General features: G+C 37.9%; 2 protein-coding genes across 2 annotated transcripts; one reads left to right on the plus strand and one right to left on the minus strand.

Moving 5' to 3' along the window:
• Window positions 1-258: 258 nt before the first annotated feature.
• park7.L (parkinson protein 7 L homeolog) lies at window positions 259-11,733 on the minus strand (the record flags this gene model as incomplete). The annotated part of the gene is given in 6 exon segments (NM_001090427.1): window positions 259-648; window positions 2,884-2,970; window positions 5,081-5,150; window positions 6,649-6,708; window positions 9,979-10,080; window positions 11,635-11,733. Coding segments are annotated over 6 exon segments (570 nt in total). The 3' UTR covers window positions 259-487.
• A 248-nt stretch (window positions 11,734-11,981) lies between these two features.
• On the plus strand, window positions 11,982-26,195 carry rcn2.L (reticulocalbin 2 L homeolog; the record flags this gene model as incomplete). Its single annotated transcript, NM_001091633.1, is given in 8 exon segments — window positions 11,982-12,061; window positions 15,590-15,734; window positions 16,335-16,440; window positions 18,510-18,706; window positions 21,655-21,768; window positions 21,883-21,979; window positions 23,877-24,019; window positions 24,803-26,195. Coding segments are annotated over 7 exon segments (942 nt in total). The 5' UTR covers window positions 11,982-12,061; window positions 15,590-15,602.
• Between the last annotated feature and the right edge of the window lie 1,776 nt (window positions 26,196-27,971).

Genomic DNA, 27,971 nt, shown 5'->3' on the forward strand with positions numbered 1-27,971 from the left:
GATGTGCTGATATAAATTTATAACCAGGAAAGAGGGAACTAACTAAGGTAGAGCCTAATGAGAAGCTATCACCTTTTTTGCCCCACCCCCACCAATTATTTTTCCTCATTCTATTTATGCCATGAATTCTTAAACCAGCACCAATAATCTACACATATTAATATTTATTTACATTTAATGGAAACCTGGACTCTGCCCTTTTCCCCCCAGGAAAGATGTTTTTCCTATTAGTCTGCATTAAAAGATGGACATTACATCAATGCTTCAACGCAGTTTTATTTTGCAAGTGCATGATGTACAGCATTTTATCAACTATATATTAATGTTTAAGTGCAATTCCTGTTATTTAGGGTAACCATTTCAGAGGATTGAAGAATAAAGCAGATTATTATTATTTTCCTTATTATCTGCAGAAACAAAGGTGACTCATTTTGCACCATGACTATGGTACCAATAGAGACCCAGACAGTAGCAGTTTAGGACATGGCTAGTCTTTGAGAAGAAGTGGTGTTTTCACTTGCTCTGCCACCTCCTTTCCAAGTAGGGTGCACACAATCTCTAGAGCAAACTCAAAGCTGGTCCCGGGGCCCCGGCTTGTGATGAAGTTTTCGTCCTTGACCACGCGCTCTTCTGAATATTTATATTGATCTACAAATAAACCGACAGTCGTTGTCTTTAATATCACCAGCACTACTCTAATAAAATGTGTAATTAATTATTCAACCTAAAGTTATAAAGAAGCCATTAAGTAAAATAATACAGAACCTATTATTTCTGTGTTCATTGCTGATCTCCATCCCATTGGGTACAGACCCATAGAGAAGAAAGAACGCAATTAACACATGCGTTGCGGTGTCATTAAACACATATATAACTGTACAGCAAATAGACTGGGTGCAGGAGATCAGTCGGCCTGTCTGTGTATCACTGAATTACATACAGACAAATGCTTTGTACAAGGTGACACTAGCAACTATGTCCCTAGAACTGTAGTTAAAGGGGATGTTCACCTTCCAACACTTTTTTCAGTTCAGTTGGTTTCAGACAGTTTACCAGAAATACTTTTTTAGTTACTTTCTATTTTCTATGTGTGACCTTTTTTCTAATATTTAAGTGTAAAGTTTAATTTTTCACCTTCTGAAGCAGCTCCAGTAGGTAGAGACCTCCGTGGGTACATTTTTTGGGACCTGTACCCGACCCGTACCCGCAACCTTACCCGATTGGATCCGCTACCCGACCCGCAAGTACCTTATACACAACCCAGCCCCGTGAGACCATCAAGAATCAGGAAGTGCTGTCATTGTAAACCGGAAGTGGCGTCCTCGGAAGTAGATGTGACCAGAAAAAAGTAAATATCGATATTGAGAAGACCCGCGGCCCGACCCGCAAACTCACAGAACCGCGTCTTTACCCGCACCCGGAACTTCTACCCACAACCCGCAGGGTACCGCAGGTTTTTGCGGGTAACCCGCAGGTACCCGACCCGCTGCAGGACTTTACCAGGAGAGGGGAGTCACCGACTCTGTAAACTGTTCTAAATTGATACATTTAATTGATACATTTCTTATCTTTGTCCCTGCTGAGCAGAGTCCTTGGGTTTCATTACAGGCAGCTGTTAGAATTGATACAATAGTTACGAATATTCCAGAGATGCTGCTGAGAAATTTATCCACTAAGGGGCAGATTTATCAAGGGTCGAAGTAAAAATTTGGATGAAAAAATTTCGAATTTCGAGCTATTTTTTGTGTACTTCGACTAGGGCAGGGATCCCCAACCTTTTGAACCCGTGAGCAACATTCCGAAGTAAAAGGAGATGGGGAGCAACACTAGCATGAAAAATTTTATTGGGGTGCGAAATAAGTGCTGTGATTGGCCATTTGGTAGCCCCTATGTGGATTGTCAACCTACATTGAGGATCTGTTTAGCAGTACAACTGGTTTTATATATCCAAAACTTGCCTCCAAGCCTGGAATTCAAAAATAAGCACCTGCTTTGAGGCCACTGGGAGCAACATCCAAGGGGTTGGAGAGCAACATGTTGCTCACGAGCTACTGGTTGGGGATCACTGGACTAGGGAATAGTCCAAATTCAATTCGAATTTGAAAAAAATATAAAATTCGAATATCGAAATTTATCATGTACGGTCTCTTTAGAAATGTGACTTCTAAAACCTGCCGAATTGCTGTTTTAGCCTATGGGGGACCTCCTAGAACCCAATTGGAGTCAAGCTTTTTTTTTTTATTCAAATTCGATTGAATGCACTATACTTCAATTCATACTATTCGAATTTGAAGGAAAACGGCCTATTCAAACTTACATTTTTTTAATAAATTTCGGTTGGTCTTTTTTTATTCGAATTTCGAAGTTTTTTTTTTTATTCGATATTCAACCCATGCTAAATCTTCCCCTAAATGTTGCAAAATTGTAACAGTTTAGAGTCTGCACTTGAATTACTGAGCTGCCAGAGACAGAACATTAAACTTTAAAAAATGTAAAGTAATTGAAAAAAGTTGGAGAACGATCTGAAAACAAATGAACTGAAAAAGTGTTTGGAAGGTGAACAACCCCTTTAAATACGTCATATATATATGTTTTTTACGTGCTTATCATAACATTTCTAGTGTTTGTAGGAGATGTAGATCTAGGACGAATGAGCTACTGTATACATCTTGGGAAACATAAGTGGCACTTTACAAATGCAACCACAAAAAAAATAAACAACAACAACAAGGCAATTTGCATCCGAAAATTGACTGTGCACTTGGGATCATAAATGATGCTTATAGTGTGCGGACCACTGGATAAGAAACTACACTACACAGACCAAAGGGTAATGCTTTCAGCTGGCTGATGTATCATATTACAGTATAACCAATATGTTACCTGGATTCACAATTTTATCTTTTGCCAGAGGGTGTGTTGTGATGGTTTTCCCAATTCCTACACCGTGTACAGTCAGGGCAGTGGGTCCTGCAGAAACATGGAACCATATTATAAAGGACGGATCTGCACACACACTGGTTAATGCAGTTGGGGGAGTATCCCCTTTTATTCAGCCACCAAACATTGAGTGTTTGGTGGCTGAATAAAAGGGGATACTCCCCGACTGCATTAACCAGTGTGTGTGCGGATCCGTTTTCTAAATACATACATTGCTAATGGACCCGACCGGGTCAACGGAAGAAACGCACCACCAGTTGCAGGATTGGTGAACTACAGGTGTGCGGTAGGAGAAATTACATTGTAACCATATTATAAAGGGCAACTTAAAGGGAAACTATTGTGAAAATTTTAATTTAACATAAGCTCCCTCATACTGAAAAAAGAAACTTTCTAAAAACAATCAATTAAATATTCTGAATCATTTCTGAAATAAATCGCGAGGCAGAGCTGTACAGGTAAATCCAAGAGAGTCGCGCAGATCTGCTCCTCTTGCTCACTTCTCTTCTGGAGGGGGGTCGGGGGATGAAGGGATGCCCCCAGGGAGGGCAGATGAGCTGCTGCCCAGGGAGATAATGGGTCGGACAGGGGCTTTAGGCTGCCAGGATCTCACCTATGTAACTGGCCTCAAGCCTGTGGGCTCCGGATTCATAACTTCCGGTTTCGGCAGAAGTCGGGTTAGGGAGAAGATGCGGAGTGCAGAGCTGCAGAGTGAGTCGCCATATCGCCGTTCTCCAGTAGACAGGAAGCAGTGTTTTCTAACAGTATTTTTTTAATAAAGCCTTGCTATGAATACACTTTATGCAGGGTAGATCTATTATTAGTGTAGGTAGAATGGATTTTTTAATAATAAAAATAAAAAAATTTTTAGCGTTACTGTTCCTTTAAGTTTATGTTCACTATTCCTCTCTCAGCATCTGTTTCTCTTCATTCTGTCTTCATGCAGCAGTTGGGTGTCAGTTATTCATTGACAGTTAGATCCAATAAACCTTATAGGGGGCTTCCTTTCCGAGCAGATGTATTAGAACATACTCAAATAACGATTCCAGCACAAACAAAATAACTGCCTTTGGCACAAATTGTGCATGCAGAAAGACAGGATTTCTGGTGATTTTAATAGAGTGAGCTCTAATACATCTTCTAGGCAAAAGAAGCCCCCCTATAAGATCTATTGGATCTAACTGTCAATGAATATCTGACACCCAACTGCTGCATGAAGAGAGAATGAAGAGAAACAGATGCCGAGAGAGGGATAGTGAAGATAAACTTGATTATTTCAGAAACGACGCAGCATATTTAATTGATTGTATTTAGAAAGTTTCGTATTTCAGTATACTGAAGCTTATATTAAATTTTAATTTTTGTGATAGTTCCCCTTTAACATGAACATTATGAACTATAACTTTTCCCCACATTCTTTTCAATCATATTTTATTTTAACCGCATATGCTTAAAGACATTCTTTACATCTGTATCACCCCCCTAGGACTCCAACTGCTCACATTGGAAAGAGAGTTTAAGTCATTAATAAACTCTCGCTTCTTTCAAGGTGGGAATGTTAGCTCTGCATATGGAACCATTCCCCTGCCTTGTGCTGCCAGTACTCAGTATCACAGTGCACTATAACAGAGCACCACTGCCACCTTTTCACCTGAATATAAGTGCAGTACAGTGATGATAAACAAATTTAAGTTCATCAAATGAGTAGAGTGGAGGCATCACTCGAAGGACTGGCTCAGATACATCCAGTTGGAGCTTATACACTCTGTGGATGGTATACTCGTACTCGGTGGGCTGTTTTCAGCATGTCAAAAGTGTGGCACAGTGCCTGAAATCTGCCCTGTCTGCTTTATGCACTAGGACATGATGTAGTAACAAGAGCAAACTTTGTCTTCGTAAGAAGAGTTATTTAATTTATCTAATTTCATAATATCAATAAATGTCAACTGCTTAATGTTGCTTTGAATTAATGATAACATATTTATTAGTTTGTCCATTTTAAAATGCTCTTACTAAGATATCTGACCTAGGTATTGGCCAGTAATATGCAAATACCAGTAATATGCAATTATGGAGTTCTGAAATATTCCCAACATGACAGATGACATGGATATTTTACGACATTGTAACTGTACTATACCTGCACATATAGCTGCAATTAAACCTTTTTTGGCTTCCTGCTCCTTCAACACCTCCTTCACTACAGGAGACTGAAACACAACACAAAAGCAGTGTGTTATTGGGTGTGCATTGCTAGCATATAATCATTTAAGTTAGGCAGCTTTCTAGCAGGTACTTTGTTAAAGGGGACCTGTCACCCTAAAAAATAATTCCAAACCCTATTTTATGATGTTAGTCAAGCAAAATAAACTTCACGTGCACTATATCAATTATTTAAATCTTGTTTCTTTTAGTCTTTGAATTAACAATCATGTGAAACAGGCAGCAGCCATTTTGTGGACACTGTTATTAAGACAAAGCTTGAGATCATCATTAGATTGTTTATGCACCAAAATGGGGCACCTGATGCCCATGTACTGGCTACAAAATTAATTTTGGAGACGGAGGGGGGAATTTAAGGTGCGCAGTGAACTTGAAAGTAATTGCCTGCCATGCCTCTATGCCTAAGGCATAAAGGAAGGGCAGGCAATATATGATTGACAGCTCAGATTTTTAAACAAGTTTATAACCACTGTGATTGTTTAATAAAAAAAAAGAATTTGGGTTGCATGAATAATTTTAAAAGGACTTTTATTATACAGATTTTCAGGTGTGAGTGACAGGTCCCCTTTAAAGAAATGCAGTTAAAGGTTTTGTAGGAAGTTGGAAATGTTGAGCATTACAAACGTATGAGGATGTCTTAAATAGGTGGTTCACCTTTAATTGAACTTTTAGTATGTTGAATGGCCTATTCCTAGCATTAAGTTTTCATTTTATTTGTTTTTAACAGTTTTCATTATTTGCCTTCCCTTTCTTACTCTCTCTAAGTTTCAAATGAGGGTCACTGACCCCGGCAGTCAAAAACCATTGCTTTGTCAGGCTGCAATTGTATTGCTACATGTTATTACTTATCTTTCTTTGCAGGCCCTCTCTTATTCATATTCCTGTGTCTTGTTCAAACCACTGCCTGGTTGCTAGGGTAAATAACATCTAAGCGACTAGATTGATGCGGAAATATAACTGGTGAGCTGCTGAACAAAAAGCTTTATAATTGAAAATCCATAAAAAGAACTAATTTCATATTGTCTTAGTACAATATGGGACCAAAATGCTCAGCCCCTTGGGTTTGATGGATATTGGATCTTTCCATAATTTGGATCATCATACCTTAGCTCTACTATAAAATTATGTAAATGTTAAATAAACCCAATGGGCTGGTTTTGCTTCCAATAAGGATTAATTATATCTTAGTTTGGATCAAGTACACTGTACTTTTTTATTTTTGAAAAGAAAAAGGAAATCATTTTTAAAATTTTAGATTATTTGGAAAAAAATGGAGTCTATGGCAGGTGGCCTTTCCGTAATTAGGCGCTCTCCAGGATAACGGGTTTCCAGATAAAGGATCCAATACCTGTATATCAAGGTCTACGTCATATTAAAAGGTGAACAATCCGTTTAACTACACAAAACAAATGATCTCTTCTGCCTCTACAGACTTCTATACAAAAGTATAATGAAACACTGGATGATGCTAATAAAATCATTTACCTCTGACAAATTCTGAGCACCCAGATTGCCCCCCGGAAGTACCACCACATCATATGGCCCCTGAAAAACAGAAAGGAAGGAAATGACATGTTGTGTGGCCCCTGGGATGATGTTGGTTTCATTGTCCAGGATAAAGTGAGTATATGATAATGGAGCTCTATCATGCTAAACCAAGAGTTGCAGTTATTTCTCTGAGAAAATCTATTGCATTATGCTTGTGAATCAGCCGAGCTACATTACCAAAACAGGACCAAATACAATTTCACCAAGGATTCAGCAGTTGTGTGCAAAACAACTTACAGAGGTCTACTTAAAACAAATCATTAGCAATGCAACAAAAGACCCACAATTATCTCAGTACTCAGGATACCAGAACCACCTGCCTCAATGATTACATCTAGATTGCACTTACATCAGTTATAATGGAAAAGCTCAGGAATTCCAAGCAACCTAGACCTAGTAGAGCTTGCTTACAGACCAAACAGATCAACAGAAGACAGTCTATAAGAGTCACTGCACTATGTCCTACAGCAGCTGGTGGAACAACATACGTGTATGTGCACAAATGCTCCTTCAGGGCTATGGCTCAGCATTCATCCCCATCAGCACAGGAAAACTCATCCTAAAACTAAAAAACCGTGGTCTCTACAGTATACTATGGAATTGCTAAATTTCCTGACCAACACAGACCCCCAGTCTGTCATAATTGTAAGGAACACATCATCCACAATATCATTGAACTCCACAACGATGATGCGCAAGCCTTAAACTGTTCTCTTACAATTAAGACTTAGACTTAATTCTAAGAGACAGTAAGTGGGTAAGGAGCATGAGAGACTCAGAAAATTGCTGGACCTTTTTGTGCAGGAAGCTCACACATACTAAAATTACACCTGTCTAAATTGTTCTCTGTATACGTTCATGATTGTGTATCCAAATACAGTAAGGGAGTTATTAAACGTAATTTATTCTGATCAAGGTTTCTTGGGCAAAAACTCGAATTTTTCAAGATTTATTGTACCCCACGAAGCTGCCAAAAGTCCGAATCTGAAAATCCACCATCTCAAACCTGTCGAGGTCATGTGGAAATCAATGGCAGATGGCCCTTTTCTAATTTGAAGATATGATAATCTGAAAAATTCAATAACTCGAAAAAAAAATCAAGCGATTCAGGGGTCAATTCTGAAAAATTCTTACGATTCAAGTATTTTCACGATTTTAGCGAGACTTTTCCCAAACTGGATTTTTCTATTTATTTTATAAATAAATAAGGTAAAATCGTGGATGGGAGTTTGGTTGGGTTGGTTTTATTGAAATTAGGAGAAAAATTCAAGTTTTAGTAAGTAAACCCCTAACTGTTGAATCTACAAGTTCACGGATGACACCACAGCAGTGGATCTCTAGGAGACATATAGTATAAAAACAAAAATCAGCCATATAAATTATAGAAGGAATGTGCTTAAAAAATGTGTTTGGGCCTGATTTATTTAAAGATTTCCCCAAACCCTAACTAGCCCTGATTAATTCTCTGGCACTATAGGATAGGAACCAATTAGCAGCTAGACTGACCTGATAGGGAACTGAAGCCAGTCTTTGCCTGAGTGAATGTGCTGTGATTGGCAATCTCCCTCCTATACTGTGCTTCTTGCAGGGACATTAGGACATGCCCACCCCTCATTTGAAAAACAAATAGTGACCATCACAGATCTATGGGGAGCATTTTAATGAAGGGGGTATTTTTGAAGAGAATATTAAATTTTAGACCCACGTAAAACTAGCACTGTTTTTTTGCATATCCTATGTCTCCTTTAAAAGCCAAACTTTCTTAGAAGCCTGATGAGCACAGCAGCACTCACTACATTGTTCAGATCAGCTCTTTAAAGCTTACTGACGGGACACCTCCGTTTGGCACGGAAACACGACACAAAAAAATAAAAGCTCTCTAAAAAAGGATCATGAAGACCACAGAAAAGATCAATGCCAAAAACCTTCATCCTCTTGAAACAATAGAATTGGCCTTCTGCAAAAACAGAAAGAACAACCACTGTTTTTTTTCCAAGCCCTGAAGAAATGTTTGCCAACATAGCTGAAGCATTAGAAAGGGTAGTTTGGCTATGCAATTCCCCTGTATAAAGCCCCTCTGTCTCGCCCAGATCCTTTAGGTGCTGTTCAATGCACCCCTGTCACTGTTTGAGAATTTACAATATCTTGTATAATACACCTTACTGCCAATGAGCTTTTTGTGGTTAGGTCTGATTGGTCTAAAAATTTTTTAAATAAAATCTGAAGGCAATATTTTATCATAAAATTAAAAGTACACAAAAAAATCTCTCCTTGAACTGATATGGATATATTAATATTAAATAGCAGTTTGAGCTAATGTCTCTAATGTTTTTTGGTGTCCATCAAAAGAGTCTATAGACATTCTGCAGTTTCAGAAAGTAATACCTAACATTATAAATGCAGAGGCTTTTCATTTAGCATGCAAGTGAATTATTAGAGTGTCATGTCCGAAAATAGACTTTGACCTTCAAACTGCCATTTAACCAGCCATGCAGAGCTGAACTGGACTGCCACTAAATCAGCCCTGGCAGGCAATGCACCCAAGCCCACGTCTGCCTTTGTAATTAAGAGTTAAAATGAGCATTCCACTGGAATAAGCTATATAAGTATTAAATATCATCTTTATAATGCAACTATCGTTTCATATCTCACATTATCATTCATGTGAGGCATCTAATGACAACTAATTGGTCCCTTAGCATAGAAGAGCACAAGAAAAAGTCACAGGTTAGCAGAACATACAGACTAGAACATAAGAAATAATAAATAACTGGATCAAAGAGGAGTGTTTTGGATTCACTGTGTAGCACTTCTATAATTTCAGTGTGCTACAGTTGTCCATAGTTTCTGGCCCTTATATACTCCGGAACAGGGATCACTTTAGGCAGTACAGATGATGTAGCTAAGGAGGGGTTCTTGTGCAGTAAAGCCTGTAAAGGATTTAATTCTCCTTGAAAATGACTTCCAAATAAAAATGATCAAACTACATCCGTTTGATAAATGCAGTATTTTCTCTTGTGCTCTTGTATCACAACAACATTCACACATGATTAGAGACACAAACATTTCAATGGCCTATTTATAGAGGACCCGGATACTCCAATAAATATTGCAAACTGTGGATAATGTATCTGCTTTTCATAGTCTGAAATTCTACATAGAAAAAAACTGTTAATTTGCTTTTTCCAAAGCATATGGTTCTGATTTACAATAGAAAATACAGTATAATAAAGATAAAGTAGGAGTGATGAATAAGTAATGTCTCACCTGTGTGCGGGCCTCCTCCAGACTAGTGTCGGGACACAACATCACATCTCTGCTGCATTGAACAGGATCCTTTCCGCTTAGACCTGCAACCGTTACCTTTATCTGGTGAATGTAAAAATCACAACTGTAAATAAACTATTCATAACAAAAAAATGAGAACCCATGCTAAATGGTAATAAACAGTAATCGTAAAAAAACAAACAAAAAAACATTGCAATTTGTGTCCAAATTTTGCACAATAAGAGCTTATAATTGCTGGAGGTAAACTGCTCAAACTAGTTATTTATCTTGATGGAAAACAGAGCAATGCTGCAAGTGTTTCTTTCATCTGCACCCTTTCTTGCACCTTTTCTTGTCCACGGTCAAAGTAAATAACACCTTTTTTTCCCTGAGCTGGGACAGTAAGGGGGACATGTGGAGTGTGTCTGGGAATAAGGATCTGGGAACTGCACTGAACTATAAGGCACCTAACTCCACAGATTGCTCCTCCATGGTGCAGCTGACAGCCCCACACTGTATAAAGTAAACTGCTTGCTAGCCAATGCATTCCATGTAGAGAGTATTAAGCAATGTATTGGTTGTATGTTTGAGCAGTCTTATGGATGGCAGCATATGTTTATATATATATATATATATAATCAATGTTTCATAGCATGGAGTGGTCTCCACCATGGTAGGCTTGTTAAGTTCTTACTTCCTACTGGAGGGATCACCTGCACCTATGACCTGTAATACCAGTCATGCCTACTTATTGATACTTGGCTGCTGAAGATACAGACAAAACAGCCTTACATAAGGAGTTGCTGCCCCAGTGTTCTTATGCTATCCAACTAGCTCGGTACACACACATATCACACAGCACACCATGATCTACCAGCAGGACACATTTTCATTATTGTTCTTTACTACTGGCCTGTCACCATGTTCAGCTGGCAACCTTGATCCATGGTTCTGATCAGCAGATGCATTTGTGTTGCTCTATGAAAATGGGCCCTTCTGGGTGCTACTGCCCTTTTCACTTAACATTCTTTGTAGCTACCATGCTGCCATGTAATAATGCTTGCACTTTTAGTATATGTTGTATTCAACAGGCATTCACACGTCAATGTCTACCAGTGATTTAGCACAAGCCCTTATTATCAGCTGATCTTGGGGCTAGGACCACAACAATCTCATCAGCCCTATGTGGTCGTTTAGGCAATGTGTCAAACAAATGTCTCATTCCCTGTAAAGCCCCAGCTCATTCCCTGTAAAGCCCCAGCTCATTCCCTGTAAAGCTCCAGCTCATTCCCTGTAAAGATTCCCTGTAAAGCCCAGCTCATTCCCTGTAAAGCCTAACTCAAGTCACAAGAAGCAAGGAGTGAATGTCTCCAGGCTGGCATAACACAATATCCCTTTAATGAAGTACAGCAGAGCTACTCAGGTTAATGCCAGGCCCAGGGGGGCTTTTCTGCACATTGTTGAACTGATGCTAAACCACAAGCTTCCAACTACTACTGTCCAACTACTTCCTGCATGTTGGAACTACGTGATCAACCAATAGACTGACAGTACGACTCTAGCACACCTCCAGAGCGAGCTCAGTGTTTTGGAATCAGCAGTTCCATGCCCAACACGCGACTCGTATGCATCGGGCAGCCGCCATGAATTACTCACTCCAGCCCTTCTCATGACATCAGTAGGAATGACCGTCTCCATCTCCTCGGCCCCTTTGGCCAGAATCACTAGAGCCCTCTTGCCCGCCATCCTCTCTGTCTCCGCTACTTCACAGACTCCACCTCCACCGTCAGAGCACACTGAAGTCACGGTACAGCCACACCCCCTGGATGAATTGACGGAAAGCCTCGCGGGCCAAACTCTGCTTTATTTAATAAAACGCGCGACAGGGGTCACTGACTGCAGAATCTCAAGCTCGTCCCACAAGCACAGCTTGGTTACGTGATCTGTGGCGTCACCCACTGTCTGTTCTATTACTGGGAGGGAAAGGGAATTCGTAGCGGCGACTGCAGGCGCATTTTGTTCCCGACCCAGAAGGCGATTATTAGGCGCTATCCGTGGGAGTAGCCTCACAGAGACACTCACGGTAGGGACCACCCGGCTGCCTCACACTCACCCACGGATAACGTCCTTATTCCCAGCAGTAATAAACAGCACATGTGACACTATATATCTATATGTTACACTCACACCCACTCGGCACAGCCGCCATTATTACACAAAGCCCCGAATAATGAGTAGGCTGTGGCTGTCATTTTGTGGGTAACTATGCGTTTTCCCTGGGACCCCAACCTGTGCTGCGCTTGTTCTACGGTACAGCAGAGGGGACATGTTGTGGGGTCCCAGTGCCATTAGGGCCTCTAGGAGAAGAGAAATTGATGGTACACATAGTGTGTAAAGAAGAGCGAAGGAATTCAGATTGTATGGGGGAGTTGTAGTTCTGCAACAGCTGCAGGGGGTTTCCACTTAGGGCTCCCCTTAAAGTATTCAACCCTAAAGTTTAAAAAACCCTACCCTATATAGACCCTCTCCCCCCAGCCTAAGTGTTAAAACAAGTTTCAAATAGTTTATACAGTGTAATTAAAGTTCATTTTGCTTGACTAATGTGATAAAATAGGATTTGGAATAATTTTTTTTTTTTGTGACTGGTCCCCTTTAAAGGAGAATTCAACCCTAAAGTTAAAAAAAACCCCTACCCTACATGGACCCCCTTCCTCCAGCCTAAGTGTTACCCCGGGCAAATGCCCCTAACGTTTTACTTTACCCCTCGGTGCAGATTTAGGCATCAGAGTTCAAGGGCGCCATCTTCAGCCGCTTCGGTAATCTTCAGAATGAGACCGGCGCCTCTGCAATTTTAGTGAGTTTCGGCGCAGTTGCTCCATCTGAGCATGCACCGACATGCCACTCTCTTTCCGAAGAGAAGAAGATGGCGCCCGTGAACTCCGATGCCTGAATCTGCACCGAGGGGTAAGTAAAACGTTAGGGGCATTTGCCCGGGGCAACGCTTATGCTGGAGGGAGGGGTCCATGTAGGATTGTTTTTTTTTTTAACTTTAGGGTTGAATTCTCCTTTAAAGGGGACCCGTCACCCAAAAAGATTATTCAAAATCCCATTTAATCACATTAGTCAAGCAAAATAAACTTTAATTATACTATATAAATAATTTGAATCTTGTTTCCTTCAGTCAGGGAATTCATAATTATAACAAGCAGGCAGCAGCCATTTTGTGGACACTGTTAGTAAGACGAGCCTTGCATCAACTCAGCATCTTGTTTGTGCACCAGAATGGGGGACCCGACGTCCCTTGTTTTTTAAACTAAAAACTGTAGTCTTTCAGAACCAACCCCAGACTTGGTATATACATGCAGAAGCATTCACACAGTCTCCGTCTAAACTCCCCCGATTTTACGCTGCATGGGCTCACAGTGTTTGCTTAAGTGTTACTGTGGTAAAATAGTGATGAATAATTTGCTGGGTAACCATGGGGGCAGCCATTCAAGTTGCAATAGGTCTGTACGGGCACATGTTTACACTGCATATAACTAACAAGCTGTGTAACATACAATGGGTTTAGTTCTTACACAAGAACCAGATGGCATTCATGGCTCTCTACAGAATGAAAACCTGACCTGTAAAATAGAACATTTGTTCATACGTAGATGCTGCGCGAACAAATACAAATTATACATGTAAACGAAAACGTACATTTGGCTTCTAGGATAAGCTAGGAAAATAAATGTGTTTTTCCTAATAGAATCCCAATACATTGTTGAATAGCAAGTAAAAGTATACACAGGTGATTAAGAAGCCCGTGGGTTACTAGCTCAATTTGGTAAAGAGTCCCCATTGTTTAATGTTGGTGTTCTCGGTCAGGCTGCTCTGTAGCACAGACGGGAGTGGTTTTGTTTTGTTTGTTTTTTTATTCTGGATTTCTCCCGGCTTATTGCTAAAGGAACCCTTTCATAAAACTCCTCCTTTCTACCGGAAAACCAGGTATAACTGGATAAAATAGTGCTGTAAAAAGGGAAATCCTATCATGCTGCATGTTTTAGTAATTTTTCTACTTGCGCTAAAACTTTTATTGTTTTCCTTGTGCTTTGACTGCCTTTTCTTTTAAACTCCAGTCTGCTGGTGTTTTATCACTGAATGTACACAAAAGTGCTCTCTGCCTGAAACTCTGACAGGGTTATTTATCAAAGGTCGAGTTGTGTTTTCCACAAAAAATTTTGAGTTTTCAAGGTAATTTTTTTGGTCAAAAATTTATTTTTCGTGTTAAAAAAACCCCTAATTAAATTGTTCGAGTTTTTTTTTTTTAAAACCTCAAAATTTTTCAACTTTTATTATACTCCAGAGCTGGAAATAGCTCAAATCCAAAAACACATCATCTAAAACCTGTCGAGGTCATGTAGAAGTCAATGGCAGAACCATTTGAAGAGGTTAATGGCTTTCATGATGATCCAGTTTTTTTAGGTGGGTTTCGCACAAAATCTTGATCAATTCAATCAGTTTGAGTTTTTGCAGTCGAAAACTCAATTGATTCGGGTGTTAATACCTGTAAATGCCCCTAAGTCTTTAATTACCCCTCGATGCAGAGTCAGCGCAGCGCAGCGGAGGTTATAAGCGCAATCTTCACCACTTCGCGAGTCTACAGTAAGTAAGCGTTGTATCGGCGCATGCACAGTTGTAGCAATTTTCCGGTCCCAAACAACTGCGCATACCCCGACAGCCACGAAGCTTCCCGAAGCAGTGAAGATGGCGCCCGTGAGCTCCAATGTGATGACTGCATCAAGGGGTAATTAAAGACAGTTTGCAGGTATTAACACCTGGTGGGGAACAGGGAGAGGAGACTATGGAGGGTAGGGGCTTTCATTAGTTTGGGGGTTTAGTTCTCCTTTAAGGAATTACCAAGGAGTGCTGCTGAACTGTTTTCTATTACTAAGCCAGAGTATGGTGCATTGGTAGGTGAGGAAGTTAAAAGGGGCCATACACTCAAGTGTGCATATTTGGGTTGCCCCCACTTTCACAGGAAGAGGCAGTTAACATTAAAAGGACGATTACAGTAAAGAAAAAAGAACTATACTGTGCCTCCACCATGCACACATGGCATCCATCCTGTGTGTGTAAATACAGGAATTAATGCAATGAACATAACACTGCTTATGGGGCAGATTTTGGTAAGAAAAGGCTTTTGTTTACATTTTGCAAATTACAGTTGATTAAGAACCACAACCACCTCACAATTGCCACATTATGCTGTGTGGCAGGCAGGCACAACCTGACTGGGATTCAAAATAAGCCCTGGCATTTCAAGTACACACAGAGCCAAATAGCCCCACCAGCCCAATAAATAGTGATTTTTATATGGCCTATTCCAGCAACCCCTCTGACATTTGCCAGAACCCACAGATTGCCAGTACAACCTGGTGGCAGCCTTCACTTTATGCTACTATGATGAAATCTAATTTGGGGTGATTTTCGTATGTTGACCCATTACAAGCATGACAAACTTTGCTACTTGTGTCGTGTGTGTGTGTGTATATATATGTATATGTGATTCAGGAGATGAAACAAAAGTGTGCTTTTGTAAATAACACAGCTTTTCTCCTGTGTTCAGTGATTTCAGGAAAATGAAGACACATACAGTCTGGTGTTTCTTCACGGTGTGCTTGGCTCTTTCTTTAACCCATCAGCATGATGAACACTATGAGAATGGGGAGCACAATGCTGAGTTTGACAAAAAACTGTTCCTTGGAGGAGAGGTATAATAATCAGTAGTAACACAATGCTGCAGTTCACTCACAGAGCTTTATAATGTGGCAACAGTGCTGATGAGAAAGGCCCCTACATGTACATCACATACAAAATGTCTTTGAACTGTCCCGCATCTCTCATTTTAAAGGGACACTGTATATTGTAGAGTGAATAATTTGTAGTGTAAACAATTTCATTCCTGAACCAGCAATTTTTTTTGTTGTTGTAATATTGGTGTGTAGCAGCCATCTTGGGTCATTTTGCCTGGTCATGTGCTTTCAGAAACAGCCAGCACTTTAGGATGGAACTGCTTTCTGGAGCGACATGATTTTTATCAGAGCACAAGTCACATGACTGGGGGCAGCTGGGAAACTGATAATATGTCTAGCCCCATGTCAGATTTCAAAATTAAATCTAAAAAAAATATTCACACAGCACAATGTGTCAGAAATAAAGCAATGTTAAACAAGTAACAGCAATTGGTTTGCCCATAGCTTGGGGCACAAGTAAGTGAGCTATCTTCTAGGAACCCAGAAAGCTCAGGAATACAACATTGTTATTATTTTCTGCCATGATTACTGATTTGTAGCTTTGTCTCATTTCCACAGGAAGAAGCTGAAGAATTCACTGAATTGAGTTCAGAAGATCAGTTAAAAAGGCTCAAGTCGATTATTAGGAAAATCGATACAGACTCAGATGGATATCTAACAGAGGGTAAGTATAAGAGCAATATTTTGTCTCTCATGTACATATTGTGACGAACTGACAGCCATATTTAAACAGCTGAGGGTTTATTTACTTAGCAAAATTAGTTCAGCACAGCACCACGTAGTTAAAAAAATGCCTTTATTCAAACTCTCATGGCAGACCCGTTAAGCAAAGTTTCAGGCCTATATATGGCCTTTTATCAAGCTATGTACAGACAAGTGCTATAGCACTTGCTGCAGTGGATTTCGTAAATTAACTTGTAAATTAATTTTTAACATCAGAACAAACTGGCCTTTTCAGAAATATTTTATTAAACTGGATTAAAGCAAATACCTTTGCACTTACATAGCCCTAGTAAGTCAACAACATCTGTGGCATCACTCCCAGAACACCAAGTGTTTTCTGTTATGCAAGAAGACACTCAACGTTATATTAATTTTCAGTGTGTTATAGACAGACCAATTCTAAACAACTTTACTAATGGTCTTCATTTTGACAATTGTTGGAAATGTATTCATTATTCGGGATTCTATTCTGCCTTTTTTAATCCTTAAAGGGTTGTTCTCCTTTGAGTTAACAAAAGTATGATGTAGAGAGTGATATTCTGAGACAATTTGCAATTGGTTTTCATTTCTTATCTGAGGTTTTTGAGTTATTTAGCTTTTTATTCAGCAGCTCTCCAGTTTGCAATTTTAACAATATACTTGCTGGGGTCCTAATTACCCTAGCAACCATACATTGATTAGAATAAGAGACTGGAATATGAATAGGAGAGGCCTGAACTGTAAGATGAGTAATAAAAAGTAACAATAACAACAAATTTATAGCCTTACAGAGCATTTGTTTTCTAGATGGGGCCAGTGTCCCCCATTTTAAAGCTGGTAAAAGTCAGAAGTCAGCAAATAATCCAAAAACCGTAAATAATAAATCATGAAGACCAATTAAAAATTTGCTTAGAATTTGCAATTCTATAAAATACTAAGGGGCAGACTTATCAAGGGTCGAATAGGAAATTCGAATTTTGAATCTTTTTTTCAGCTCACTAATTCGAATTGGGAATAATCCAAAACTTGATTTGAATTTCAAGATTTATCGAATTCGACTATTCGTCTCCTAAAACCTGCCAAGTTAATGTAGAAGTCAATGGGAGAGGTCTAGTGACCCATTTGAAGAAGTTAATAGCCTTCCTGACATTTGATTTTTTTTCGGAGAAAAAACTCGATTCATGTTTAGTCGAATTCGATCCGAGTTTTTGGGTCGGTAATAACCTCCCAATCGAATTTCGAGTATATTCGAATTTATTAGAGTAAAAAAAAAAAATTCTCATTCGACCAATGGGCCTTTAAAGGTTAACTCAAAGGTGAATCACCCCTTTAAACTAAAAATGTTATCAGGCTGTTAGGGTCACTAACAACTGGACTCCAGAAAAAAAGACTGACTGTGAGTGTTCCGTTTGTTGTTATTCTTGTTTTTAATTGGCCATTGTTTTCAGGCCCTCTATTAATCTCCAATTGTAACTTCTAAGGGAAGGGTACACGGAGCAGATTATCTGCTTTCCTCCGCCTGCGTTTTGCACATAGGCAATGAAAAGTGAGTTGACAGGCCTGTGTAGAGCTGCACTGAACAGATTTCGAGGGAAAAAGGCAAACTTTGGCATTTTTGCACTGAAATCCACTCAGCGTAGCATCACCCATAGGCCGACTTCATGCCTGTCAATGGGGCTACATGAAGGTGAGGCTGATATCAGATCCGCTTTCCTCCACCTGCATACAAAACACAAGCAGAGAAAAGAACTGCTGCTTGATATCTCGGGTAATTAAGTCCTAACAACCATATAGCAGGTAAATTCCATGTTCAGTGTTGCAGGAAAAATGCTTCAAAAATGAGTTTAAATGAAGACTGGTAGATTATGCAATAGTATTACGATAAAAGGACTGCATATACTATACTGTAAAGTGTATTTTGCATAATATTACATAGAGTTGAATTCTAACTCTTTGCTTATTGTTTATTCTGTACTTGTTACCTTTAATGTTTAGTTAAAAAACATGTTTGTTTCTTCTTTAATTCAACAGAGGAGCTGAGTTCTTGGATTCAGAAATCTTTCAAACACTATATATTAGACGATACAAAAGAGCATTTTGCTGAAATTGACAAAGACGCCAATGACATTGTGACCTGGGATGAATACAATATGCACATGTATGACCGAATAATTGATTATGATGAAAACACTGTTCTTGAAGATGAAGAAGAAGAATCATTCCGGCAGGTATAATATTGTAGCATGTATTGTACTGTGGATATGGAAAACCATTTTTCCTTCAAATCACTGAGCTCTTGTGTCTCTTGTGTGGGGCTCAAAAAGATAGAGCGCTTCATGCATATTGGTGACTCCCTTCATGAATAGTAACACCTATAACATAATCTGCCTTTGTGACAAAAGTATTAAACTAATAAGTAGCAATGTGACAAGAAAACAAATTAACTTTCGTCTCACTGCTCACTGACATCTTTACATTTAATACTGCAATAATCATACCAATACCATAAAACCAATACCGTTCTTTACCATATTATAATAAGTATTGGAAGCAAGTTAGAGGAAGACCTCAACTGAAGTTTTCGTTTAGGTTTTAAAGGGGCTGTTCACCTTTAAATTAAATTAAAGGACCAGTAACATCAATTTTTTTTATTAAATAAGTAGGAGTGTAAGCGGAGTTTTGGTTAGTTATTTCTTAATAAAGACTTAGCGATTTAAAAGTTTAATATGTCCTTGTGGGGTTTTTTTTCGTTCTACACTAACATTTTTTAATAAAAAAAATTGATGTTACTGAACCTTTAACAAGACAAAACAATTTGCCATTGGTTTTATAATAATTATCCTAGCAACCATGCACTGATTTGAATAAGAGACTGCAATATGAATAGGAGAGGCATGAATAGAAAGATGACTGACAAAAAGTAGCAATAACAATACATTTAAAGCCTTACAGCGCATTTGTTGGGGTCAGTGACCCCCCATTTGAAAGCTGGAAAGAGTCAGAAGAAGGCAAACATTTCAAAACTATAAAAAATGAAGGCCAATTGAAAGTTACTTCGAATAAACCATTATATTAAACCGTATATTATATTATTTAATATAATATACTAAAAGTTAACGTAAAGATGAACCACCCCTTTTATCTCTTAAAAAAGTAAGTCACATTATCTTGTTTATTTCCAGGTACACATGGACCCTAAAGGTTGCTTGTTCCTATATAACAGCATAGCAGTCTGATGATTAGTTTACACGAGAAAAGTGGGGGAATTCAGAAAATAATCAGGATATGGTTATACCATCCCTTTACTTTTGTTTACCTTCCCAAGGTGAAAGAATGTAGATATTTTGGTTACAAGTGAATCTAAAAAAAGCAAATGACAGTAATTGGTTATACCATTAAGGAGTCTGAGTTGCAAGACCAATTTTGCAAAGGTGCACATGGTTCAGCTCAAACAAATTGTCAATAGCTGACACAGTATGTAATGCTTACATGTTTAGCAAAATGAATGTGAACAGGAGCCCGGACAGTTTTTTTTTTATCAGGCATTTTACCATTGAATTGGAGGCTATCTGATGTAATTCCGATTATAATCTCCGTCCAGCAAGTCTTACATTTGTTAAGGTTCCACTAAAAATTTGTGTTTTCGAGTTGATTTTTTTTGGTCAAAACTCACATTTTCAGGTTAAACAAAAACTCAAATTTTTCCACATTTATTATACCCTGACCCTGGAAATAGCCTGCCCTGGTCATGAAGGAGTCAGTGTCAGAGGTCCCTTGAACCATTTGAAAATGATAATAGCCTTAGTGATATTCAAATTTTTTTCGGAGAGTTTTGCCGGAAAACTAGAAAAATTCAAGCGATTCGAGTTCTTTACTGCCAGGTTTCGCAACTCGCAGAATCCAGTTTTTTACTTTCAAGTTTTTTCTCATATTAGATACAATTCCAGTTGTTAGTTAATTCGAGGTCCAAAGAACTCTAGCATTCGACAAATAACCCCCGTAATGTGGGCAAGTTATTTAAAGGTTTATTTATTTTATTTAATAGCTAAAAATATCTCATAAACTGCTAAAAATAGAGAATTAATGTAAATTGCATAAAAATACTAAAACAACAATATCTTGATACATAATCTGTTGTGGCCAATGTACAACCTGCTGTATTTTCAAAATGTTTGATAACAGTTAAAAGCATGAGATATGCTCTCTGCAACATGAAATTAGAGTCTGTGTAACTTAATTCTGGGACAAGGGATTTCAGATGGAGCAAATATGTATTGCAATTACATCCCTTTAAATGGTGAACTATCACTAGTCTTAATATTCAGTGGCTGTTTAGTAATTGCAAATGACAAAGGGGAAGTAAAGTCTAAAATAGAATAAGGCTAGAAATGCCGTATTTTGTATGCTAAACATAAACATGAACTTACTGCATCACAAGCCTAATCAAACAAATGATTTATGCTTTCAAAGTTGGCCAAACGGGGTCACCATCTTGTAACTTTGTTAAACATCTTTGCAAGACTAAGACTGTGCACATGCTCAGTGTGGTCTGGGCTGCTTAGGGATCGTCATAAATTATCAAAACTTGCCAGAAGCCGATACAGCAAGACTGATTAATAATCAGAATATACAGACTGCACTGGGTCCTGTGTTGTCATGTAATCTAATGTGGAGTTTTTGTACTGTTTAATACAAACTTTGTCCAATTCTGCAGAACCAGTGGCTGCAGCAAAATAATCCTCCAAATAGAATCCCAGTTTATCCGTTTAAATCTGGCTCCATGATCTTTGTCCCTGCAACTGAAGTTGGAAACAGTAAAGGATATGTAAAGTCAAATATAAAATCCAATACAAATCTCTACACAGTCGCCGACTGCTCTACAGGGAAACAAACAAAGCTGCTTGAGTTCTGCATGGCTGGGAAGTAAGGGGGGACTCCCCCTGCTGTTTATAAGAATGATTGTTTCCCTGCGGAGCATTTAGGGACCGTCTGGCTATTCCTATCCACAGCAGTAAATTAAGCGAGAATTTCACTGCAGACAGTCAGGTTTTTCTTATAAAAAACGTATATTGAAGATAGGTTTATTTTTCATTAAAGAAAGTAAAAATGGGATTTTATTTTTTTTTGCCTTTACATGCCCTTTAACATGCTAATTATATTTTCTTTGCATTTAAAGATTCATTTGAAAGACAAGAGGCGCTTTGACCATGCAGACAGAGATGAGATTTCTGGTTTGAATCTGTCGGAATTTACAGATTTTGAGCACCCAGAGGAAACTGATCATATGTCGGTAAGAAGTAAATCAATAAAAGAAAAAAAAAATTATATATATAATATATAGTTTCATAAGATACAGATTTTGGCCTTTGTATATTCTTCACAACATTTTTTCTCATTATTTTAGGAATTTGTCATTGAGGGAGCTTTAGAAGAACATGACAAGGACGGTGATGGATTTGTTAGTTTGGAAGAATACCTTGGAGATTATACACAAGATCCAGGTAGGTTTACACATTATTAATCTGTGTCCATTCACTGAAGACTCTGACAACTAATGTTAGTACAAGCAAACTACAATTTTTAACTTCTCACTGTTGTTAAAGAGTGTGTATTCTGGGGTAGTCCAATGGTCCTAATCCAAGAAAATGGCAAGAAAATCATAGCAGCAACATTTCAATTGAATCCCTTAGCAGAATGTTACCGCTATGATTCTTTATCATACAGAAAATAAATATGAAAAAGTGTAATTATGGAAGGACATTTAAAGTAGCCTTATTGTATATATAAATCACAGTGCTCATATTACAGAGGTTGGCTTTGGAGGCTTAAAGGCCTACCAACACCAACACCAACTTGAAATTTCTGCTGTTCCTTTCTCAAAGGGGATTGGGTTTTAATACTCTATGCAGTGACTTTCTTTTTGTGACCTTAGGATTCCAAACGATACACTAGGATTTGTGAAAGACCAGTGTATTTGTGGTTTTAGTATTTTGTAATTTACTAGTTAGTTTTCTTTTTGTTTTTAGTATTCATTGTATTCTAAGCAGGTGTCAAGATGTTATGCAGCAGTATACTTGCCATTGTGCTTCCATCAAAAGTAAAGGGACAATGGCTTATATTACTGTGTATTTCAAAGGGGTTGTTCACCTTTGAGATAACTTTTAGTATGATGTAGAGAGTGATATTCTGAGACAATTTGCAATTGGTTTTCATTTTTTATTACTGACAGTTTTTGAGTTATTTAGCTTTTTATTCAACAGCTCTTCAATCTGCATTTTAAGCAATCTGGTAACTAGGGTCCAAATTACCCTAGCAACCATGCATTGAATAACAGACTGAAATATAAATAGGAGAGGCCTGAATAGAAGGATCGGTAATAAAAAGTAGCAATATCAATACATTTGTAGCCTTACATAGCATTTTTTTTCTTAGAAGGGAGTCAGCGCCGCCTCTTTTTAAAGCTGCAAAGAGTCAGAAGAAAAAGGCAAATAACTATAAAACTATAAAAAACAAATAATGAAAAGTTGCTTAGAATTGGCTGTTCTATAACATAATAAAAGTTACCTTCAAAGTGAACCACCCCTTTAAAGAACCCTGAGTGTTTTTATTTTCTTTAGAAATGATGTGAGAATAATTTCTAAAAATATATAATTGATCATACTAGAAAGTCAAACATGTCTTTGGTTTACTGTTCTTTATCACTAATGTGAATAATTATAGGAAACTGTAAACATTACAGGTATGGATCCATTATATGTCATCCAGAAAGTTCTGAATTACAGGAAGGACATCTCCCATAAAGTTCATTTTAATCAAATAATTACAATTTTTAATAAATATTTCCCTTTTTTCTGTGATAAAAAAAACCCATCATTTCCTTTTTCTCTGTAATAATAAAACAGTACCTTGTACTTGATCCAAACGAAGAAATAATTAATGTTTAATGGAGGCAATTACCGCCAATTGGATTTATTAATGTGTACATAATTTTCTAGTAGACTTAAGGTATGAATATCCAAATTACGGAAAGATTCCTTATCCATAAAACCTCAGGTCCATAGCATTCTGGCTAACAGGTCCTATACCTGTATCTTGTACCTGATCTCAATTACGATGCAATCAATCCTTACTGGAGGCAAAACAATACTATTTGGTTATTTAATGGTTAATGTTTACATGATATGGTATGGACATGGTATGGAGATACCGATTACTGAAAGAACTCTTATACGGAAAACTCCAGGTTCTAAACATTCTGGATAACAGGTCCCATACCTGTATTTATTCACATGTACAGTATTGGTAACATATTTCCTAGATTAAATGTATGCTGTGATAATTAACCTGTTAGATTAGTGCTCCCTCCCTACTTTATTTTTACTTTTTATTTTAATTAAGGTACAGTGGAAGATCCACACTGGTTAATCGTTGAGAAAGACCGATTTGTGAATGATTATGATAAGGATGGTGATGGCAGACTCAACCCTACAGAGCTCCTCTCTTGGATTGTTCCAAATAACTTGGGAATTTCTCAAGAAGAGGTAACTTATTGCTTTTTTGGTTCCTTATACACGTTGTTTCGATGTGCACCAGTTCTCTCATTGTATCTCTCTTTTAAAGCACAATATACTCATTTTTAATCTCCAGTGGAGCCATTTCATATTATTATTGTATAGACCAGTGGCTCCCAAACTTGTGGAGCTGTCGTCTAACATTTAGTTACGTGGCCCACTTAATTTACATTTTTGGCTAACTATATTGAAATCATTTTTTATTTTGCACAGCCTGTTTATTTACCCAGTTTTATCTTTACACTGAACTGTTAAGAAAGTGAACCTTAAGAAAGCCCAATAGGATTATTTAGCCATGAACATGTATTTATGCAGCTTAGTTATCCTTATCAATTACAAGGTATTGTGCTATTGCCAAGGAAACAGGAAATCAGCCAAACATGTTCTGATGTTCTTGGTAGGGATGCACCGAATCCAGGATTTGGTTCGGGATTCGGCCTTTTTCAGAAGGATTCGGATTCGGCCGAATCCTTTTGCACGGCCGATCCGAATCCTAATTTGCATATGCATATGGGGAGGGACAAAACAGGGAAGTAAAAAATGTTTTCCCCTTTGCATATGCAAATTTGGATTCGGTTCGGTATTCGGACGAATCTTTTGCAAAGGATTTGCAGGTTCAGTGCATCCCTAGTTCTTGGGAAAGTTCTAAAATATTGATGTCCTCTAATAACCTGCAGACTGCAGTGATGTACATAATGTCCTAGCACAATCTTTATAAAGTAATTTTTGTTCTTTATTATGTCTTTCTTTAAGGCGAGCCATCTGATGGAAGAAATGGATAAAAATGAGGATCAGAGATTGAGCGAAGAGGAAATTCTACAAAGCAAGGATATATTTTTATCCAGTGAAGCTACAGACTATGGAAGGCAGCTTCAAGATAAACATTTTTACCATGATGAACTTTAGTTTGATTTAATCCATATGATATTGTTTTATTATTTTTATTTATAGGAGATCACAAAACACCTCAGCTAGTTTGCTAGCTACACATTTGGAAATAGGAGCACACTGTTCTGTTGAGTAGATGGGTTATAAATGCCATTTAAAGCTTGGAATAAGTAGTTCTACATCTTAGCATTTTGACCGACATTTGCACATTAAATGTTCTCTTCCTTGTTACAGACTTTGGTTTAGGGCGGAGATATTGTTAAGTAGCAATATGCCCATGCTGGCAAGAATGATGATTGGACTCATAGTTTATCACTGTTGGAGAGACGGGACATTGGCTTTCCCTCATTTAAGCATAAATTGACTATATTTCCAAATTTTACAATTTGCACTTTCTTTCTCTTTGAAAGACTTCAAAGGAAAATATACGACTGAACTAAGAACGAAAATTCTTTCCATATCATGTGTGCTTGAGCAAATCTGCCGTATTGCTTGATTAGGAAAGCACTTAGAATACATTTGCATAAATGGAAGGATGTGTCCTGTTAACACGGTAAAATGTTTATGGAAACCATTAGTGTTTATTCAGACTTTGGTGGAACCTGCAATAAGCAGCCTGTAACTGCAGTTTCACTGACTTTTTCTCTGTTACTAGAGAGTGCCACACACAGATACACAAATAACTGAACTGCATAGCTACTTTTCTTCTGAATCGACTACACTTAAGTGAGTACACTTATATTCCTTTTTTATATTTCTGTTTTCCTCCGGATGTTTGCATTTTAGGTTAATACTCTAAAACGCATCAGTATTTCCATTTGCCATGAGCCCACCTTGGTTATAAGAAGGTGCACAGGTAACAACCAATGATTTAAAAGAAATTGCATCTACTTTACTAACTTTATTTTTTTTAAGTTGTAATCTGTCCTGTTCCCTGTTATTCTATCCTAACTGCTGTGATTTATTACCATCTTTCACAAATAAAAGATTACAGTAATATTTCAAGTTAGGCTTGTTCGATTATTTTTATAGCAGGTGTCCAAATCACCATCACAAGTGTACAGTACAATATACACTGAATTTATGGGCTCTAGACTGTGAAAAATGGAATTCTGTATTAACTTGTTTTATAATCACATGGTTACATAGATAATTTGAACTGGAAAAAAAGTTCAGCCCTTCCAAATAAACCCTAGTGCACACATACATATTTACATATTTAGATCTATCTATTCAGTCATATATATATATATATATATATATATATATATATATATATATATATATATATATATATATATATATATATATATATATATATATATATATATATATATATAATGTCAGTACAGTGAGCGCACTCTTCCCGGATTTAAAGTATAGATGGTGGTGCGTTGTTCAAAGCTTTATAATATACTCCAGTAAATGGACCTGCACTCCTTCATTTTGGTGAAATAAATCAATCTGCTTTATTCACAAATTCATCTCCAACGTTTCAGTCCTCTCGGGGACCTTTTAGTATACAAAATACAGCATTTCTAGCCTTTATCTATTTTAGACTTTACTTCCCCTTTACTATAGGTATTGGTGTGTGTGTGTACACACACACACACACACACACCAATACCTATACTAAACAAACTATAGATCTTAAAGGGGAAGTAAAGTCTAAAATAGATAAAGGCTAGAAATGCTGTATTTTGTATACTAAACATGAACTTACTGCACCACAAGCCTAATCAAACAAATGATTTATGCTTTCAAAGTTGGCCACAGGGGGTCATCATCTTGTGACTTTGTTAAACATCTTTACAAGACCAAGACTGTGCACATGCTCAGTGTGGTCTGCTTAGGGATCGTCATAAATTATCAAAACAGCACAAGTCAAATAGCATCTGCCAGAAGCAAATACAGAAAGACTGATTAATAGTCAGAATATACCGACTGCACTGGGTCCTTTGTTGTCATGTAATCTAATGTGGATTTTATAGTTTTTGTGCTGTTTAATACAAACTTTCTCCAATTCTGCAGAACGAGTGGCTGCAGCAAAATAATCCTCCAAATAGAATCCCAGTTTATCTGTTTAAATCTGGCTCTGATCTTTGTCGCTGCAGCTGGAGTTGGAAACAGAAAAGGGGATGTAAAGGCAAATATAAAATCCAATACAAATCTCTACACAGTCGCCTACTGCTCAACATGGAAACAAACAAAGCTGCTTGAGTTCTGCATGGCTGGGAAGTATGATTGCAGAGCAGTTAGGGACCATCAATCACTATCCACAGCTGTAAACGAAGGGGAAATTTCACTGCATACAGTCAGGTTTCTTATAAAAACAGTACACATTCTTTAATTAAAGTATATTGGAGATATGTTTCTTTTTCATTAAAGAAAGTAAAAATTGGATTTTATTTTTTTGCCTTTGCATGCCCTTTAAGGTCCTTGGATATCATTATGCTTGTTCAAGAAAACATCCAAGCCCCTCGTAAAAACATTAACAAGAGTCAGCCATCACACCATCACCTGGCAGGTTATTCCACAAACTCACTGTCCTCACTGTGAAGAACCTCCTACACTGCTTTAAATCATAGTTCTGCTTGTGAAGTCTTAAGGGGTGGCTCCTGGTTCCTTAATATTTTGTGTGTGGGGGTGGGGAGGTCCTCTGCTATCTGTCTGTAATGTTCTCTAATTTAATATGTAAACCTAACTAGGTGTAGGATCAATAGTGCTCTCAATATCAGGGACCCCCCCCCCCACTGGTGTAACAATTAGCCAACAATTGGAACCAAGAGAGCTGAAAAGACCCGTTTTGGCTGTACACTTGAAAAACGGAATGTAGCCCTAAACATGTTGTGGGATTAAACACTAACTGCAGTAAACTCTGCTATTGGCTCTCTCGGTTGAATCATTAGGGCCTATTTATTAAACCTCATTTTTTCTGGTTGAATTTTTAAAGGGGGAAAACTCTTTAGAGGGAAAAAAACCTCGATTTTTTAGAGATTTATTATACCCCAAAGCTGCTAAAAATCAGAAAATA

The sequence above is a fragment of the Xenopus laevis genome, chromosome 7L (assembly GCF_017654675.1).
Source record: "Xenopus laevis strain J_2021 chromosome 7L, Xenopus_laevis_v10.1, whole genome shotgun sequence".
Classification (NCBI taxonomy): domain Eukaryota; kingdom Metazoa; phylum Chordata; class Amphibia; order Anura; family Pipidae; genus Xenopus; species Xenopus laevis.